At 48.6% G+C, this 19,095-nt stretch overlaps 1 protein-coding gene across 3 annotated transcripts in view; it reads right to left on the minus strand.

The window, feature by feature from the left end:
• Positions 1-19,095, minus strand: part of SZT2 (SZT2 subunit of KICSTOR complex) — a 79,459-nt gene that overhangs the window by 5,499 nt on the left and 54,865 nt on the right. For all 3 annotated transcript variants that reach the window (XM_060276975.1, XM_060276974.1, XM_060276973.1), the window contains exons 50-70: positions 17,984-18,157; positions 17,465-17,811; positions 16,481-16,647; positions 15,944-16,041; positions 14,890-15,022; positions 14,608-14,735; positions 14,396-14,505; positions 14,084-14,266; positions 13,737-14,007; positions 13,075-13,154; positions 11,595-11,720; positions 10,622-10,824; positions 9,725-9,815; positions 9,532-9,612; positions 9,116-9,190; positions 5,480-5,693; positions 4,473-4,656; positions 2,173-2,295; positions 1,385-1,874; positions 1,043-1,159; positions 147-215 (exon numbers count right to left, since the gene is read on the minus strand). In XM_060276975.1, coding sequence (XP_060132958.1) covers positions 147-215; positions 1,043-1,159; positions 1,385-1,874; positions 2,173-2,295; positions 4,473-4,656; positions 5,480-5,693; positions 9,116-9,190; positions 9,532-9,612; positions 9,725-9,815; positions 10,622-10,824; positions 11,595-11,720; positions 13,075-13,154; positions 13,737-14,007; positions 14,084-14,266; positions 14,396-14,505; positions 14,608-14,735; positions 14,890-15,022; positions 15,944-16,041; positions 16,481-16,647; positions 17,465-17,811; positions 17,984-18,157 — 3,464 coding nt within the window. The remainder of the gene's footprint in view (positions 1-146; positions 216-1,042; positions 1,160-1,384; positions 1,875-2,172; positions 2,296-4,472; positions 4,657-5,479; positions 5,694-9,115; positions 9,191-9,531; positions 9,613-9,724; positions 9,816-10,621; positions 10,825-11,594; positions 11,721-13,074; positions 13,155-13,736; positions 14,008-14,083; positions 14,267-14,395; positions 14,506-14,607; positions 14,736-14,889; positions 15,023-15,943; positions 16,042-16,480; positions 16,648-17,464; positions 17,812-17,983; positions 18,158-19,095) is intronic.

Consider the following 19,095-nt stretch of genomic DNA (forward strand, 5'->3'; position numbering starts at 1 on the left):
GCAGAGCTAGTTAGACGTTCAAAGCCAAACCAGCAGCCCCAGGGCTCAGAAGTTTTATGTCATCAGTACTGAGTAATCCTGAAGCCCCCACTGCTCCCCCCCCCCCGCCCTTCAACTGCAGAGCTATGAAGAAGAAAGGGTATTACCGTTTTTCCTGAATGGGAATCGAGAAATACGAGCACAAAACAGTCTGTGAATTTCTGGTTCAGCACGACCTGCAGATTTGGGGGCAAGAGCGCTGCATCAAGAATCATCCCCCACATTAAAGCAAGCAGGGCAATACCGTGTTTCTCCGAAAATAAGACACCATCTTATATTTATTTTTCCTCAAAAAAAAACCACTATGGCTTATTTTCAGGGGGTATCATATTTTTTTCCTCCGTCTCCTGCCGTGGCCGGCATTGCTGCTGCACCTATTACTGTGTTTTATTTTCGGGGTATGGCTTCTATTCTTTGAATGCTTAAAAATCCTTCTACGTCTTATTTTATGGCTACATCTTATTTTCGGAGAAACAGGGTAATTGCATTGTTCCCACTGGGAGGGTCAGAACCTTTTTCTGGGGGTAGGGCAGATGGGTAGGAAAAAACCAGTGGGTGGTGGTAATAATAAATTATTATTATTATTATTATTATTATTATTATTATTATTATTTATACCCTGCCCACCTGGCCGGGTTCCCCCAGCCACTCTGGGCGGCTTCCAACAAAACATTAAAGTACAGAAATCAAACATTAAAAGCTTCCCTAAAGAAGGGGAACCAAAGTCCATAAAGCCTCTTGATCACACCCACCCACCTCCAAATCCTGGATGAAACAGCCTTCCAGTAACTAGAGGGCAGCTTCTAATAAGGAAAGAAACCTGAAGGGCTGCATTTTAGAATTTCTTTCCATTGTCGAGCCAAGGGGAGCTGGCACTGATGAGTGAAAATGCCAAACCTGACCAAGCAAAATGATCAAAGTTCGCTCTTGATTTAACTTATGGGAAAGCTGGTTAGCAGGGAGAGGCCCACAGCTGGAGAAAATGATGCTGGAAGGGACTTACCAGGTACTGAGTGCCAGCATCTGCATTCTGGAAATGGCGGCAGCTCTGGGGGAAACGGCTCAGCAGCACCTTGATAAGACTCTGGTACCAGGAGACTGTCATGGTGAGGAAGCAACTCTGCCACGAAGAGAGAAAAAGGAATGTAAGCCACTGGATGTCCACTGAGAGAACAGACTGCTGGATTACATGGGCCTCTTGTCCAGCAGGGCTCTTGTGTTCTTTAGCGTCCCATCGCGTCCCATGCTGGGGTCCTGTGAGTGTTTTCTGCCAGCCACAGTATGTCACAAGTGTGCGTAGACCCATACAACATGCACTCCCACTGACCCAACCAGCTCAACTCACCAGCTGGGGATCAATGTCAGCAATCGATTTCCTGTGCACGGCGTCCAGCAGCTCCTCCAACTCGCCGAGGGAGAGCTTGCCCAGCTTGAGCTTGTCGGAGGCAAGAGGCTCGAGCAGGAAGAGCCTCTTCCAGAGGTTGTCTCGGCGACAGTGGCACTTGGCAAGCTGCACCATGCTGCTGAGCTGCTTCTGGGCAGCAGCAACCTCAGAGGCAAGAAGCGGGAACAGCGGGGATGTGTAGAAGAGCCCGGGGCCCACCTTGACCTGGGGACCTCCTGCATAGAACTCCCCACTGTCCTCCACCTCCTCCCAGGGCTCTGGCACTTCCTTCCGCTGCCAGCCCCCCTCTGCCGTCTCCCAAGCGGCACGTCCCAGAACTGGCTCCAGTGTGTCTCGTTGCAGGCGTGGTAGCTTTTTGAAACGGCGCATGTCAGCCGTTAGTCGTGGAAACAGCTCCCGTTGGCTTGTCATGATCACGTAGAAGTGCAGCCTGGGAGGAAGGGAACAGTTGCCATTGCAGCTCATTGCCTGTCTTGCTCACCAACAGCCCCACAGTGTGGCATCTTGCAGATAGACAGTAATTGTAGTGCTCTCCACTTCATGTACCCATTAAGTATCCGGTCAACCCATGACCTAGACTGGTTCCCTGCAGCCCAAACACCACCCAGCAGCCAATAAGCTGCTCAGTTCTTCTTTTTGGCACACTGCATGTCTGAACAGTCAAGGCTGTTCGACCTTATTGCTCAGACAAGTGGCTTTCCCCCTGACTTGCACAGTTCATCTCTTACCTTAGCATATGTCGCTCTGACTCACTTTGCTCCTCAAAGGGAGCAGCATTGTGGAACACAAGCATGGAGACATCGAAGTCGTCGTGGTGACGCAACCCCTCCGAATCCTTGTAGGAGCCAGAGCTGTAAGGAAAGAATGCAAGGGGTTCTCTACATGGTCAAGGAAGCAGTTGCAGTCCTTTTGGGCCACAGTGTGGGCTGCAGCCAAATGGACTTGCATTGCAGCGGGTAGTTCAACTGAACCAAAAATAGACCCTATTGTTTCCTACAAGTGAGGGGTGTGTGGGTGTAGGACAGAAGTGTTACACCCGTGACTTGACTCATCATCACTGTAGAATGAAGTGAGTGAGAGTCAGACATATGTGACAGCTTTTGGGTTCGCAGCCCCATTGCCACGTGGTACAGTTTGGGCAAAAATAAAATCGAAGCAATTTAGGGGAGAGAAATCAATGGCTAGGAATACATCAAAGAGTTTGGAGTTGCAGGATACATTACACATCAGAGAGCCAACAGATGAGCCTGATACAAGGACCATTTTGTGTCAAGTTTCTCAGTCCAGGAATATATGCCCCAGAACAGACATCTCCACCTTATACCACCATCCAAGCAGTATTTGTGTATTTTCTTTATAATCATGTCTGCTTTGCAAATAGATATTGGTAACTACAGCAGCCTGGTAATGCAGAAAGCTAGTGTTTGAAGCCTCCCCAGTGCTAGAAAAGCTTTGTACACACAAGTATTTCTTGAGAAATGCCCCACCTTTGACATTTCCCCCATCTCTGAATGCTCAAGCCTTTTAATGGACTGCTATGTCTATGGCATAAAACACCAGGATGTCACAGCTAAACTGGTAAGAAGGCTGTTCGATCCTGAAAAAGGAAATCTAGGAAATCCATGGGCATCCCATTTCAAGGACTAGGCAGCTGGAAAAAGTTGTGGGGTATGCAAGGACCTTGTCCCACCTGTGTGAGATTAAAAAGCTAACGCCACCTGGAAGACAGTGTGTGGTGTTTGAATTAAGAACCTAATATGCAGGTAGGCAAAAGCTAGGCTTACTTGTGCCATACCTGGAGCCAGTGTGGCTCCAGATATGTTGACAAAATTGGATTTCTTTTGAAGAGGATAAAGCACCCGGTGGGAATGGGATTCTGGTAGCAGCCATTAAAAAATGTGGCACCAAAGAGACAAGAGTCGCTTCAATCCACGGAAGGAAAACAATAGTCGGTAATCTGAATGCCAAGTTGCTCACATGAGGTTTCTCAAAAAGAATCAGAAATTCTATGTTAGCAAAACACAAACACGGTCTCTAGAGGCAAACGTTTTATCCGTATCCTCTCAACTGTCAGCAGCAGTAAAAATTGGTTGCGGGATTGTCCTTGGTTGCTTTTGACTGGTTGAGAATCAATGCGAGACTCCTCAATAAGCAAAATTTATGTAAGTGACCAGGAATAATAATAATAAATTGAGTACAATTTTTTAAAAAATAATAATAATTTTTTTTAGAGTTAAACCGCGTCGGAGAAGTGTGGTCTGCATTTCCAGGCCACCATGCATCTGAAAAAATAGACTCTAGCCTACAAAAGCTTATTCTACAATAAAGGATGTTAGTTGTGGAGGGCTAAAGAGTTGAGTACAAAATGAAATGCCTTCTTGTGACACCTTAAATTAAATACTTCCTTTGTAAATCAAATACTGACAGTACCTTATTGGACTTCTGCAAATAAAAATCTCCCCCCCCCTAAATCATGTAAAATAAATGTTTCATTTGAAATAATTCAAAATGCATTTTTGCCAGTCCTGGACCTAGTGGGTTAAGTCCTAGATAACCATATAAAGCCTCAGGCAGAACCTGAATTATTTAATCTTTGTGCAGTGCCTAGCTATGTTAGGTGCATCCTCATCAACATAATAATAAAAAAATCACTGCAGAAAGATGTAAAAGGTGAGATACCGGGTGGCCTTTTGAATGCCGAAGTTTAGGGAGTGGGGCTCACAGACAAGTGTAAGGTGGCATTGAGACGAGAAGAAGAAGAAGAGTTTGGATTTGATATCCCGCTTTATCAGTACCCGAAGGAGTCTCAAAGCGGCTAACATTCTCCTTTCCCTTCCTCCCCCACAACAAACACTCTGTGAGGTGGGTGGGGCTGAGAGGCTTCAAAGAAGTGTGACTAGGCCAAGGTCACCCAGCAGCTGCATGTGGAGGAGCGGAGACGCAAACCCGGTTCCCCAGATTAGGAGTCTACTGCTCTTAACCACTACACCACACTGGCTCTCATCAGAACAGCCTGGAAATCACTTACCTGTTCCAGATGGAGACTAGGGCATACTCATTTTGCTCGGGGCTGGGAGTCCCCTTCTTGCCCTCAGCGCTAGTTCCTGGTTTGGCCATGCGCAGTGGTTTCATATGATAGGTGCTGGCATGGTCAGTTATATAGTTGTACAGCTGGTGTGCTGTAATGGAGCTGGTCGGCAAGGTCAGCGCACCTGTGGGAGAAGCAGAAGGATTACCATAGGTTTGCTTACGGCCATAGGATCGCTTGGTTCTGGGAGTCTGTGTGGCGGACAGAGGTCTATTTGCTCCACAAGACAAACCTGAAATGAGTCCCTATTTGTGTTATTACATTCCTTCTGGATGCTGTCGTCAGATATAGTGCAACCATCTTCCAGATGTTTGCCTCTGCTGGTCAGGGGAAATGCCTGCTTTGTTCCTTTAAATCACAGTTAGTTGTTGGCTACTTATGTCAGCATGCTGTTTGGGGTTTATTTTCCTTTTTGCTGATCTTCTAAAATGAATCTGAATGTTTCCTTTCAACTTCTTGTTTGAGTGCCACTTGCTTTACAGTGTTTTATTAAGATAGCTCTTTAAGCCCACACAGACGGCTTTTATCTGGTTCTTAGCTACTGGGTTCCAGAGTTCAAAAGGCCCTTCTGTTGTTAAAATCAGGGTGGGTTTTATATGTCCTTTAAATTTTTGGCATACTCCTGTGCTCATGTAACCAGGTACTTTAGCAATGTAGAGCCAAGTGTGCTAAAGGAGAGCCAGCAACATTGAGTTTTTATTCTACTAGAATAAAACCTCCTTCTCACTTGTCTATGTCAGATTGTAAAGCTCATTGCTGGTAGGACCTGACTGGTTTAGAGCTTATAAGCAAAGCAAAGAGGTCCCAAGACAGAGATGAAGATGACGATAGGACCCTTGCGACTTCTCAGAATACAGCCACCTACTGGGGCCACAGAACAGGTGCAGTTGCCTGTGCGGAGAGATAGCCATCTAAAGTCCTCCTCAAATGCCCCCAGTAGTTCTCACCTTGGAAGATGTGATTGCGTCCAAACTTGGGGATGTCAGGGTGCTGGGCAATGAAGTCTTCCAGAAAGCTGGTGAGGTGATAGCCTTGCCGCAGCGCCATATGGGATCCAAGTAGGTACTGGTGCACAATGCGCAGGTGGAAATCGTAACTGAACGAGTGCACATGCATGAGATCACGCACCTTGTCGCACTCCTCCGTGAAGAGCATAGAAAGCTAAGGTGAACAGAGAGAGAAATCAGACCTGAAGCCGGTTGCCTAAGGAAGAGGTAGCACTATTGTATGGTGCTGTATAAAGGGGGGGGGTGTCAGAAAAGTACAGAGAAAAGGAAGTAGTGATGGAAGTAGCCTGATGTTATCCAATCTAGGCAGCTAGGTCATACCTTACAGAAAACACCAGAGTGCCCCTGTCGCTAGCCACTTAACCCTGGGTGCCCTTTTACCCAGGCTATCCCTTTTGCTTCAACCTGCAGGAGAGCTAGCTGGATGAGGACCTTGCCTGGCTACTAAATGGCCTACTGTGCCAATCTCAGATGCAGGTAAAATGGGCACAGTAATACAGCAATGGCTCATGGGGACTGTGGTTTCCATGTGGGTCCTCCATTTGCTTCTGCTGAAGGTCCTTTTAAAGGGATCCACCAAAGATTCCATCAGTAACACAGGGGTGATCTCCCCTGCACGAATGAGAAACATCAAAGCTGCAGTGTCTGTGATCAGTCAAAACTTTCTACTCTTAACACTCCTAAAAGGCCAAAAAAATAGAGAAAGGATAGAAATAGGCAAACTAAAAAGTCTGGCAGAATTCTGCCAAGGTCCTTTACCTCTTGGAGTTAGGGAGGTCTGGAACTGCAGGGAGGTTCTCCACCACAGAGGATAGCAGTGGCAAGTCTGATTTGCACAGTCTTCCCTATTGCAGCGAGCAGGACAATCAACCCTCCCCCACTATAGGAAAATTGAGGTGCAGCAGCATGTAGGACTGGCTCCTGTAGCTCCTGTCTCAGGAGGACCAAGCAGGGCCATGTGTGAGGTGCTAGCACCCCTAAAGTTCTACTCAGCGTATGTGAAAGAAGAGGAGCTTTGTGGCTGTGGGAGGTGGAGGCAAAGGCTGTACGCCAGTTTCCACAGAAGAGTGGAAAATAAAACATCCCCTTTCCAATGAGCCATTAGACTGGTAAGTTTCCGAGTACAGAATCATGAGTCTGAGATACAATGAGGATGAATTTAAGCCATCACAGTGGATCTTGCCATCAAATGAACAAGTTGTCTGGCCCTTCCTTAAAGTAGCATATATAAGGCTTATACAGGTAAAAGTAAAGGATCCTCGGAGGTTAAGTCCAGTCAAAGGCGACTTTGGGCTGTGGTGCTCATCTCGCTTTCAGGCCAAGAGAGCCGGTGTTTATCCACAGACAGCTTTCCAGGTCATGTGGCCAGCATGACTAAAGTGCTTCTGGCACAACAGGACACCATGGCGAGTGCCAGAGCGCATGGAAACACTGTTTACCTTCCCCCCGCAGCAGTACCTATTTATCTACTTGCACTGGTGTGCTTTCAAACTGCTAGGTTGGCAGGAGCTGGGACAGAGCAGTGGGAGCTCACCCCTTCGTGCGCACCCAGGGTGCTCTGTGGGTGAGTGAGGAGACGAGGCAACTTAGGAGATGCTGGCTTGGTTTAATTCAGGAGGAAAACATAAAAATGGGAGCAGATGCCTAAGTAGGCACAAGAAGGACCTGCTTTTTAAAAAGCTGTTTTAAGAAGTTTGCACAAGTGCATTCCCATAATTACAAATAAGGCATGTGCATTTTACACAGTTCCAATCCAATTGCTAATTGCAAGCATTTTTGTTTACATTTCATTCTAATATTTCTATCTGATTTGTCAGAATTTCAGCTTCTCTTTTTTATATAAAAAAAAGAGAAGCAGGCACTCATTTCCTAAGACTGGAAGAATGAGTTTGAAAAAACTAAGGCAGCATCTCCTTAATGCTTAGACCAAAAAGTGTCCAGTGCTAAAGTGACTTTTAAATATGTTTCAAAAAGTTCACCATTTTCCCTCTCCCGTGTGTCAGTATCCTACGAGCCCCATTCTTCCTCCTCCTCCTCTAACAGTGCAGTTAAGACAGAATAGGGCAACCTGACATGTTTCTCTAAGCAGTTCACTTCTGCTGATGAGCTGGCCTGGTGTATGAAAATTAGGTAATCAAGTAATCCAACGTTCACATAATTTGCTGAGTCTTCTATGAAGCTGCAGCAAATTTAAGCTGTTTGTAAGTTGCGGGATTCTGTTTCACAGTTGACTAAAAGCAGATTTAAAGACAGCAGCTTCTACATGGAAGCCACTGAAAAAAGCATTTTCCTACACTGGTATAGTCAAACCTCGGCTCTCAAACACCTCTGGTTTTGGAATGTTTCAGCTCCTGAATGCCGAAAACCCAGAAGTAAATGTTCCAGTTTTTGAATGTTTTTCAAAAAGCTGAATGTCCGACGTGGCTTCCACTTGAGTACAGGAAGCTCCTGCAACCCATTAGAAGCCATGCCTCGGTTGTCTAACATTTCACAAGCCGAATGGGCTTCCGGAATGGATTACGTTCGACAACCAAGGTTTGACTGTACCTCATGCAGCAGGTATCATTAACCTCTTTGCTGGCATCTGCACTTACGGCATCTACATGCCAGATTTTACAGCTCAGGTGGATCTCTTTAAATGTTACAAAACACAATTGCTACTAACATTAGTGCAGGCAGTTCCTATGCTATAATCTGTTCAGGCTAGATTGTAGAGCTGCTCAGGCAACTCACTGCTGCTTCCAGGATGTGTCCAGTGTCACTAGAATGCAGTGTCAGTGAGTGTCTCCAAACCCTAGACAGAGCGAGGAGATGGCAAGTTATTTTCTGCATTTGAAGGAAAGAATGGAACTCTGTAGGACCAGCTTTCTTCCCCCAACCTCTCGCAGTGCCCAGTGCCATGGACTGACACCCCATAATGCAGTAAAGAGACCCAGCTAAACCAGGAATAGGCATGACCAAACAAAACAAACCCGGACAATAAGGGAGCGTATCCTCTCACATTCTGGCGTCAGCTCCACCTAGTGAGATAACAGAGGCTGTTTGTAGCTACAACCCTGAGAAGGGTTGTTGAGCAGCGTGCAGGCAGGAACCAAGATGCTCTCCATTTCAGAAACCAAAGCTATGCCGGCTGCAAAAAGTACTGCTCAAAAGGTTGCCAGTCCTACCTCGCAGGAAGGCTACAGGCTGGCACTTCTAATCCTCACATATATTCAAGAGTAGGGGAAGCTTCTCTTGCTTGGGTCAAGCATGTCTAGATCTTCAGGAGAAGGCATGCCTTCTGTTATTCAGAGATCTTGGGGGCAACGCCCAAGTCCTGAAGGAAGCTTAATGCTCAGTGCACCACAAAAGGATAGTGGCAATCATTGTTTCTCTCTGCTGAGGCACAGCATAAGCAAGCAAACACAATGGGGAAGATTACCAAGCCACAGCCAAGGGAAAATGTGGCCTTATTGAGTCCTCAAGCTCAACTCCTACACCCCCTTCTCAAGGGATTCCATGCATGTGTATTTCAATATCTTCTATATCCATCCAGTTCTGACCTCCAGGGCAAGAGAGAGAACATAGCAATATTACCTGCGAGTTGACAGTCTGCCCCATGGGGATTCGTGAGCACTCCAGTGCATACTGCTTCACACAGAAATAGCAGCCCTAAGGAAAACGGCACCGGGTGAGATATTGGCTTTTATCTGCCCCTAACAACTACACACCGGCATCTACAACGTTAACTACTGCTTTAAAAACTGTTTAGAGATTGTATTCCTGCTTTCATTCAGGACAGTGTCTCAACCTGTATCCCTCCCCCAATGCCCACTGAGTGTGAGTGAGTGTGTGTGTGTGTGTGTGTTTGTCAGTTGAGTGGTTAGCCATACCTTTAACTTAGCCCCATCTCACCCAACTGGCCTATGAGTACTTGCGACGGCTGCTTCCCCTTAAACAAACTGGTCTGGCCTGTTGTGCTCAGCATGGAAGGAAAACCTGTTTCCACTCACCTGGAAAGCTAGCTCCATGAGCACGATGCCCCCAGGCAGAGCTCTTTGCAAGTGGTACGTGGTGACAGGAGGACTGGCGCTCTGGAAAAGAAGCATTTGCATTGGAACAAGCTAGGGAACATGCTCCACTCCTCTCTCCAATGGCCAAGCCCTGCCAGAAGGTCCCCCCAACTCAAAAAGTCAGGCTGCTCACCTTTGGGCTCCCCTCCGCCTTTGGCCTGGTGTATGAGAAAGAGGCCCGGCCTTCAGTGCCCATTGTTGCCAGCGCTCGGATCCTGCTGGTGCTGTTGAAGAGCAGAAGAGAGACAGGGAGGGGAAGATTAAGGATCTGCAAGAGTGTGCTGGCAACACATCTTGATGCAAGGGGGTTAGAAACAGACTTGATCAGTGAGCGAACTGTTGGAGATTCATTCCCCGTGTCTGCAGTCATGGGATTGTTGTGTAGCACATGACGGTGTATGTTTTCATTCCACAGTGTGGGAAATGACGGAGACAGGATGTTTGTGTTACTGTGTTCCGTGAAAGTGGGACTATTGTCCTTTGTTCTCTCTCTCTTTGCTGTCTGATGAGAAAGAGGCAGGAGCTAAGTCAGAATGCTCCGAGTGTATTATATGTAAATAAAGTAGATTAGCCAAAATGCTAAGCTACTGAGGTCTGTTACGCAAACTGCGAAGACTCCACGGATCCCTAAGTGTGCTGATGTCTCCAAGGTGATGTTCAGGTTGGAGAAAGCTTTTGAAGCTCCCGAACGATTGACCAGGAGGGCATGTGTCTCTGTCAGGGTCCTACACGAGAGTAGGACGCTCCTAACACGAACACCCCATCACATTTCTTTTACGACAAACTTCCCATGGAGCTCCTGCTGATTCCCCCTCCCTCCAAACAAGCATGCCCATGGCTGCTATAAACTTGCTGCTGCATTGCCATCATCATTCTTAACTTGATGTCTCGCCCATCCTTCACCATAAGGTCTTGGAGTGGGTTGCAGCCAATATCAAAAGCTGCTTTGGACAAATTACAGTGGCAAGAATAGGGTGGGTCCATAAGTGCCATCAACTTTAGGCCACCCTCCTGACAATCCCCCACTAACCTGCGAGTGGGTGACGGCGGGCGCACCTGCACCACAATGAAGCCCATGCTCTGCAGGTACTGGATGTACTGCTGCAGGAAAGTGTGGCACAGCTCCAGCAACCAGGCCTCATCCTTTGTCCGACATGGCAGCCCCTCTGCGGAGTCACAGCTGTGGCTGCGGTCCCTACCAGATGCCGTGGAGTCATTTGAGCGGTGTCGCTTCTGAATGTCAAAAAAGTAATGGGAGAATTGGCATTTTTCCTCTGAGAAGGCATGGGAAAAAGTGCCTTAGAGGAAGGGTGGCTAACTGCCTGTTCAGGAGCTGGCGTGGCCTTCCAGGCACATTTTTTTCTGTCCTACCCCCAAGACCCCCACTGGATTTTGCAGTGAGGCAAAATATCCCCCTCTCCCAAACCCAGTCATCAGATCAATAATTTAATGAGCAGGGAGGGCCCATACCCCGCTTCTCAGCTGATGCAAATGTGCATGCATGGGGGGTAGCCACACACACCTTTGCAGTCTCAGGAGGGTTGGGCAAAGGGTGCATGCAGCCGTCAGGTGAAAAAAAGATTAGCCACTCCTGCCTTATTTGGGTTTTCAGTTTGCATCCAATGCCTTTAAAAAGGAGCTGTAGGGGTGTGTGTATTTTTTTTGCTTCTGTTCTTATTTTAATTAATGGATTTTGTGTTTTTCAATATCGTGGTTTCATGTTGTGAACTGCCCTGAGATCTGCGAGTACGGGGCGGTATAGAAACTTTGATAAAACTTGGGGATACCTACGGAGCAGGGTCCTGCCCCACTCCTAGCCCCCAAAGGCTAGGAGACTCTCAACTCTGTCACCTAGGTTCTGGCAACCTGCTTCTAACCCATGAGAAACGCCTCTTGTAAGTGTCTCCTTGGCTGCCTCTTCCTGGTATAGCCAGGGAGAAAAGAAATATGGGAGGAAGGAAGGACAGTATGATGAAGGACACTCTCCCCACCCCCTACTTCACCTTCCCCTCCGGCTTGTTCTGCTGGTCAGCCTGAATCTGTTGCCGGAAGGTGGGATCGAAGAGCAACGGCGTGGCACAATAATGGACCAGGCGGGAGGACTGCTTCAGCGTTTCCAAATCTGCAAGCTGCAGAGAAACACACACATGGGAGGTTAACTACGACAGGTCTCCAGGCCCATTCCATATGGCTTTTACTGCCCCAAAGAGTCAACCGTGGCCACATAAAAACTTTGGGAGACGAAAAAGTGGAGCTGGTAGAGTTACACAGCGATCATGAACTCAGTTCCCAAAGATTTTGCTCTTGCCCATAGAAAACATATGCAAGCATGGCATTGGCAGCTTGACAACACAGCTCCGATCTCTCCGATTTCATTTCTGAAAGCATTGGGGGGTGGGGGGCTGTCAATTACTAAGAGCCACGATGGCTATGCTCTTCCTTCACAGTTGGGAGGCAGCGATGCTTCTGAATACCGGTTGCTAGAAGCCACAGGAGGGGAGAGGGCTCGCGTGCTCTAATCCTGCTTGCAGACATGCCCTAAGCCTAATGTTTCCTTTGAAGTTCCATATGAAGCGATGCATCAACTTATTAAAACAAAGACCCACCTCATCCCCATTAGCAGAGGCTGCTAAGGGAAGCACGCATAGCCCGGTTTCATTTCTCTATCCTTGTGAGCTTCGACACTCCTATGCTCACGTCAGCTTCATATGCAAGATGACATCTCTTACCTACCTCAAGTCTAGAGCGCAACATCCCGTGAGCATGATGGTAAGGATAGCATCTGAGGCACCCTACGTCACCTTCTCAATTTACACTATAAAACAGCTGTTTACATGGTACATATTCTCATCTGTTGGCAATAATGAAGGACCAGAGCGAGCCTAGAGGGGAACGGTCTTCATGTCATTCCACCTGACCTTCCCTGAACATAGGGCAAGAACGAAGTAGCGCAGTGTACAAACAGACCTTCTCAGGGCAGGTACAATTTCCACAACAAGCAGCCCCACCCAACATCCCATAACCTAGGGTCAGCTGCTAAAGGTGGGAGGAGGAATTGTGCAGGTGGCTTTCATGTGCGAAGCATTAACAGTGTATTGGTTTGTGCTTTTTAAAAAGGCGGGTGTTAAAGCACAATACTTTCTAGGTCAGGCACTCCCAAACTTCGGCCCTCCAGATGTTTTAGACTATAATTCCCATCTTCCCCGACCACTGGTCCTGTTAGCTAGGGATCATGGGAAAGGTAGGCCAAAACATCTGGAGGGCCGCAGTTTGGGGATGCCTGTTCTAGGTCCTGTAACTTCATATGATGTTGCCTTTTCCTGGGGAAGAACACCCCATCCCATGCCACCTTCCCTCTCACTGTTACCCAAGAACAAGCCCCACCCCACCCCAATATTTGGGAAGCAGCGTCAAGGCCCCGAGCACCTAAGTGTTGCTCACATCCCAGCCGCTTTCCCACCCCCTTGAAAAACCACAACTCACAGTGATGGGCATGTTGGACTGTGCAGACCGCTGTTGCCATGTCACGAAGAGATTCTCAATTTTCATCTGTTTCTCCAGCTCTGTGGAACAGGAGAGCAAAGGCTGAGGAGAGCAGGGCCCTTCCTCAAACAAGACCTCGTTTTCTGGCAAGCTTTCCCTGCAGACAACTCAAGCCACCTCACTGCTTCACATCAGCTCCTATATGCACAGCAGACTGAGAGAGGATGGCTCTACTCTAAGCCATGGGTAGGGAAACTAAGGCCCGGGGGCCAGAACCGGCCCAATCGCCTTCTAAATCCAGCCCACGGACGGTCTGGGAATCAGCATGTTTTTACATGAGTAGAATGTGTCCTTTTATTTAAAATGCATCTCTGGGTTGTTTGTGGGGCATAGGAATTTGTTCATTATTCCCCAACCAAAAAAATAGTCCGGCCCCCCACAAGGTCTGAGGAACAGTGGACTGGCCTCCTGCTGAAAAAGTTTGCTGATCCCTGCATTCCTCTCCATCCTGTTCCCTCTTACAGCTTGTCACTGCCTTGCTTTTGGCTGCCCTGGTAAATCCCTCGTTGGCAAAGACTTGTGCAAAGATTCTAAGAGCTGTAACAGCCCTTTACGGTACAGCTTCAGGGAGAGCAGTCCTTTGCCCCTGTCCTCCCACTTACCTTTCCGCTCCATGCTCTTGATCTCCAGAAACTGAGCTCCGTGCTGGGCCACTCGATCGAGCGTGGCCATCTCTGGGCTGTGAAGGGTAGGCTGGTTGACTGAGACGTCTCGGAGGGCCTCGTCGAAGGGCACCATATCAGGAGGGAAGTGCAGAGGCTGCAGGATGCGGGCAGAGCTGCCGAGGCGACCGGACTCCCTGCCTGGGGGGACGCTAGGGCTCCGGATCAGGAGATCCACATCCAGTGTTGAGTTCAAGAAGGGATTTTGCTCCTGGGTAGAGATAATCCATGAGAGCCAGTCGTGGGCAGAGCGCCCTGCACATAGGAATGCACAAAGCAGGGTGTACCTGTTTGCTGTCCTCATGCCATGGGGTGTCCATGTAGCAGTAGTGATGGAAGAGTCCAAGCTTCTGGCTGATCAGGCAGTGCACCACATGGGCGCGGGCATTCTGCCACTGCAGCAAGCGGGTGAGGGAGCTGCTCAGGGCACTGCCCAGGTCCACCGACCAGTTGTAAGTATGCAGCACCAGCTGGAGGGGGAAAGAGAAGCAATGCAAGACCAGACTCAAGCTGCTGACCCAGACTGTGACAGCCCCCAAGTTCTAACTGAGCCCAGACGTTTTGCAGTGGCTGCATCACTTAACTCAGCCGATACCCACCTTTTTGTCAATGATCTCCATGAAAAGGAATCTTTGCCGGGGGGCTACATCACAACTTTTCTCTGCAGACCCAAGCTCGGTGGCCTCAAAACGCTGTAATCCCTTGGTGGCTGAATGAGACAAGACACCACCACAAAGCAGAATTCGGTTTGCGAGATTCCTGCCTAGATGTGCAGAGATATTAAAGAACCCACTGCCCACTCTCAACTCACCTTGCTCTGTGCTGCAGTGCCACTGGTGGAAGCTGCGTCCAAGCAGGGCAAAGTGCCGAATGACAGCTGGCCGAGTGCTGGTGCTTGGTGCCAGGGAATGTGGCACAAAGGACACCCCTTGGGGACCACTGCAGCAGGGGACAAGCAGCTAAGTGAAGGCACAAGCAAAACCGTCCTATAGACCCACACGTAACGTTCCCACCCTGCTAGGCAATTTTCAGTGGCTGCCTCTCAGCTGATCTACCAAGCCACTCTTCTAGGGAGCCCAGCCTCGGCACCTACCTGACTTTTTCAAACACTTTGACAGTGGTGTCATTTGCCAAAGTAGTGACTAGGTTCACTACCTCAAGCATGATGGAGGGGAGTAGGAAGCGGGACACACTTTCTGTGGCACATTGTTGCACTGAGGGACACCCTGCAGAGGGAAATAAAAAGTGGGTCACTGGTTTTGCTGCACCAAAGCGTTAAAAAAAAAAGAGATTGGGCCATTTTATGGCACCATCAGCCTGGTTGTTGCTGTCCTGAGTCAAAATATCCAACAAGGGGGAATGGAGCCAAACCCATCAGTACTCACTGCACCTGCATGCATTCCTGCATTTATTGGAAAGAGAGACCTGAACCCAGAACTTGCATGAACCTTTCCATATTCTAGGTCAAAGAGCCCCAAATTCCATGCTTGGAGATGAAGCTTAACTACTTTAACAAAGCATAGTACAGTGGTACCTCGGTTTAAGTACACAATTGGTTCCGGAAGTCTGTACTTAACCTGAAGCGTACTTAACCTGAAGCGAACTTTCCCATTGAAAGTAATGGAAAGTGGCTTAATCCATTCCAGACGGGTCCGCGGAGTACTTAAACTGAAAGTACTCAAACCGAGGCGTACTTAAACCGAGGTATGACTGTATAAGCAGAGAGACAGGGAAGCATGTGGTCAATAAGAAAGGAGTGTATGCTCAACAGGATCACAAGCCAAAGCCACACCTATTTGCTCTTATTCTGGTTTCTGAGCCTTAACCAATTAACCACATGTTTGCAAGCTTTTCTCCCCAAACAGAGAGGTTAGACCTGGGTCGATACCTAATGCTAGTCGTCCTCAGAATAGATCCATTTAATCAATGGACTTAAGTTACCTAGCGTACCGCCATTCAATCTAATGGGTCTAATGCCACGTATGTCTTAGTTGGGTATCGCCCATAGGGCTCCGCTTCCTTTCTAAGAAGCTTGGGATCTCATATTCTTCATGAACACAAAATTAAAGGTAGAATCTCCCTCCATGCTGAGCAAAGGTGGGACCAGCTGAGGCATTGAAGGATTCGGGCACAGACTAAGTACATACCCAGGCGGTTCATGAATGCCATCCAGGACTGGCAGGTCTGGCTGAAAATTGGGTGCAGGGTTCCAACATCCCCTTCCTCTAGCTGGCAGGTCCGGCGCCTGGGAAGAGGAGATTCATTGCCAAGGTTAAAATCAAAGGGAAATAAAAAATGAGGACCCTATGAAGTATAAAGACAGGCCCCTGAAGTGTGTGAAAGGTTTCAGTGCCCAGAAGCCAGCAGCCATAATCCTGCACAATCCGTGCTCGGCAGCACCAACGCTGTCCTCGCAGTATGCAGGGAGGGCCAGCCTTGGGGTGTGTGGGAAGGAGTTTTTGTGAGCATGCAGAAGCACACACAATCCAGATTAAAGGCTGCGTTTTGGACCGAGGCATTTCCCCCTCCCCACAAGGTCTCTCTGGATTACATAGCTGTCAAGTTCTCCCTTTTTTTAACAGGAAATTCCCTTATGCTGAATAGGCTTCCTCACAAGAAAAGGGAAAACTTGACAGCTACCGTATGGGATTAAGAGGGTGGGGAAAGACTGCCAGGACGCTTGCCTCTGGGCCTGCCCCTGCTCAGAAGCTGCCGCAACACGTTCGTGGCTCGAGGGCTGCTTCACACTCTCTGTCTTGTGGCGGCGGCGGGTTCGGCTCTCTTCAGGCCGCTCCAGCACTATGTCGTCTGTGGTCTTGGGGCTCCCTTGCTCCACCGCCTCTGGTTTGCTCTGGGGAAAAAACAAGGTCGTGAAGAGACAGAGAAAGAAATGCATGGGCCTATTTTCCATTTCTCTGGCACAGATGGTTTCAGGCCAGCAAGCTTCTGTGTTGCACAAGCTTTTTTTTTTTTTTACTATTACAACTCAGTATTTATATAAAGCACTTTATTTTCATAATAACCCCCCTGAGGTTTGACTGTGGGTCAAAGTGGCCCTCAGCCCCAAGGCGGCTAGGCATCCTTATCCTAATACATTAATTGCAGTGGGTGGAGACTGTGGCTATCATCTGTAACATGTTTACTATGGAGTAAGTCACAACAGACACAGTGAAATTTGCTTAAACAGGCACAGGGTTGCACTATGAGACCACAGGGCTTGTCTGAAGCTCTTTCATGGACCTCAGGGCAGAGCAGATCATATTCTTAGCTACTATTCCAGAGCAGAGCCATATATGATCCAACAAGCTAGGGAAATACAGTGGTACCTCGGTTTACAAACACAACTGGTTCCGGAAGTCTGTACTTAACCTGAAGCAAACTTTCCCATTAATCCGTTCCAGACAGGTCCGTGGAGTACTTAAACTGAAAATATTCAAACCGAGGCGTACTTAAACCAAGGTATGACTGTAAAGGAACACGCTTGCCTGGCACAACAAAAAACATAGATATTTCCAAACATCTGACAGACCACAATCCATGGATGGTGAACTGTGTTTCACTTGGGGGTTGTAAGTTAGTGCAGGTTGGCGCTTTTCTGGGCTCTTTCTTTCTCACCACACCCAGAGCATACATATCCCACTGCCATCTTTCCTGGACAGAGTCCTTACCCGCATGTCCCAGAAGCTTCGTCTCCCCAACTTGTTGGTGGGTGTGACCGGCTCACCAGCAGCTGCAGTGGACACAGTGAAATGCGGGGCAGGTGGACACGCTCCTCGGCGTCTGCCAGGCGGCGTCAACCCTTTTGTTTCTGACATCGTCCGGCGCAGGCTTCCAACGCTCCCTGGAAACTCTGGCTCAGCAGATGGATCGACACACAGTGGGTTGGGCAGCACACGGAATTCCATGAGGGCGTCACAGAGGGCATGGCGCAGAGCACTGCGCAGCCTTTCGGAGAGCTGCAGCAGGCTGATGTTGCCCTTCTCCCAAATGTCCAGGCGCACCAGAGGACAGAGTGCTTTGGAGGAAAAGCCAGCGTCAAGAGGGTGTACCATGGAAAAGGCAAGGGCAATGCTGGTCTCTTACCAACCAGGCTCCCTAGGCTTCTAGGCAAGCTGACTCAAGCCCGATTACTTTGCCCATCTGATGCCACTGCTCCTAGAGAGCAGACAGAAGCCCTGCCTTCTCACCTGGTTGTGACGTGCCAGGCTCAGCCTGGTGTTTAGTGACAGCTGTCAAGCTCTCGAAATCTGCCTCCTGGAGAAAGGATGTGCTCAGCAATGCAGTGGGTGGTCTCACCCAGCGAGTCAATGAGATGGGATTTCCACGGTTGTCCACAAAGGATAGGGCAATGCATGCAATGCCTGCAGGGGGAAGGTCAAAGGGCTGCTTGAGTCCCAGAGGCCCAGCCCTCCACTAGCATAGAGCTCCTAGGAGACCACAGCCTTAGGGAACTTATTACAGACACACAGCCATCCTTTGGAATGCAACTCAGGGTGATTTAAAAAAAAAAGTAACATGGAAACAAGTCACAGGTGGGAAGGAGGTGTGGGGGTGGAATAAATGTAGCCAAGGAAGACACCACAATCATGGAGATAGGGAAGAGGCCTGCACTTGCTGGGGATGTGGGTTGCAAGCTGTCATCTGAAGGAAAGGATGCATTCATCACAGGTTCAGCAAAGCCCAACCAGCAAAAGCACCAAGGACAGGGCAGGAGACAGATCACATCTCTCTGGGTATCGTTTCCTGGTCCAGGAAACTGCTCAGCCCCTGCACTGTGCCAAGAGGCAGCTCCAGCTTGCATTGCTGTGCAGTGTGATCATGCCAGGAGTCCCTCAGAAAAGTGGGAGGTGGAAGTTCCATGGAATAAATGAGGGGGCACCGTTTTGGGTTCCTCCTTCTGACTGCTGATGTGCCACATTGATTAATGCCCATGGGGGGAGAAAGGGAAAGGCAAGGTGGTTGCACTAGAAACCACACACTGCCACGGATGACGTCTTACTGACATTTTCATGACAACATGCAGATGGATATGCAAGGATTTAAGGGCTCAGGACCTGGACACCATTCCCCATCAGCACTGTAGGCTTCTAAGTGGAAAACTACGAAGTCACAGGCAGAAGCAGAGAGTCTCCCACTAAGGAGAAGATGGGCACTACATTGGCAAAGGCACTGTATACCATATCTTCTCATTCAGAAGATAGCACCCATAGGTCCCTATCTTCAAGGAGGCGCCCAGCATGCTCCCAGCCTCCTGTCACATGGGGGTCACATGGAAGGAAAATGAAGGCTTGCAGCAGTG

This window comes from Zootoca vivipara, chromosome 7, assembly GCF_963506605.1.
Source record: "Zootoca vivipara chromosome 7, rZooViv1.1, whole genome shotgun sequence".
NCBI lineage: Eukaryota > Metazoa > Chordata > Lepidosauria > Squamata > Lacertidae > Zootoca > Zootoca vivipara.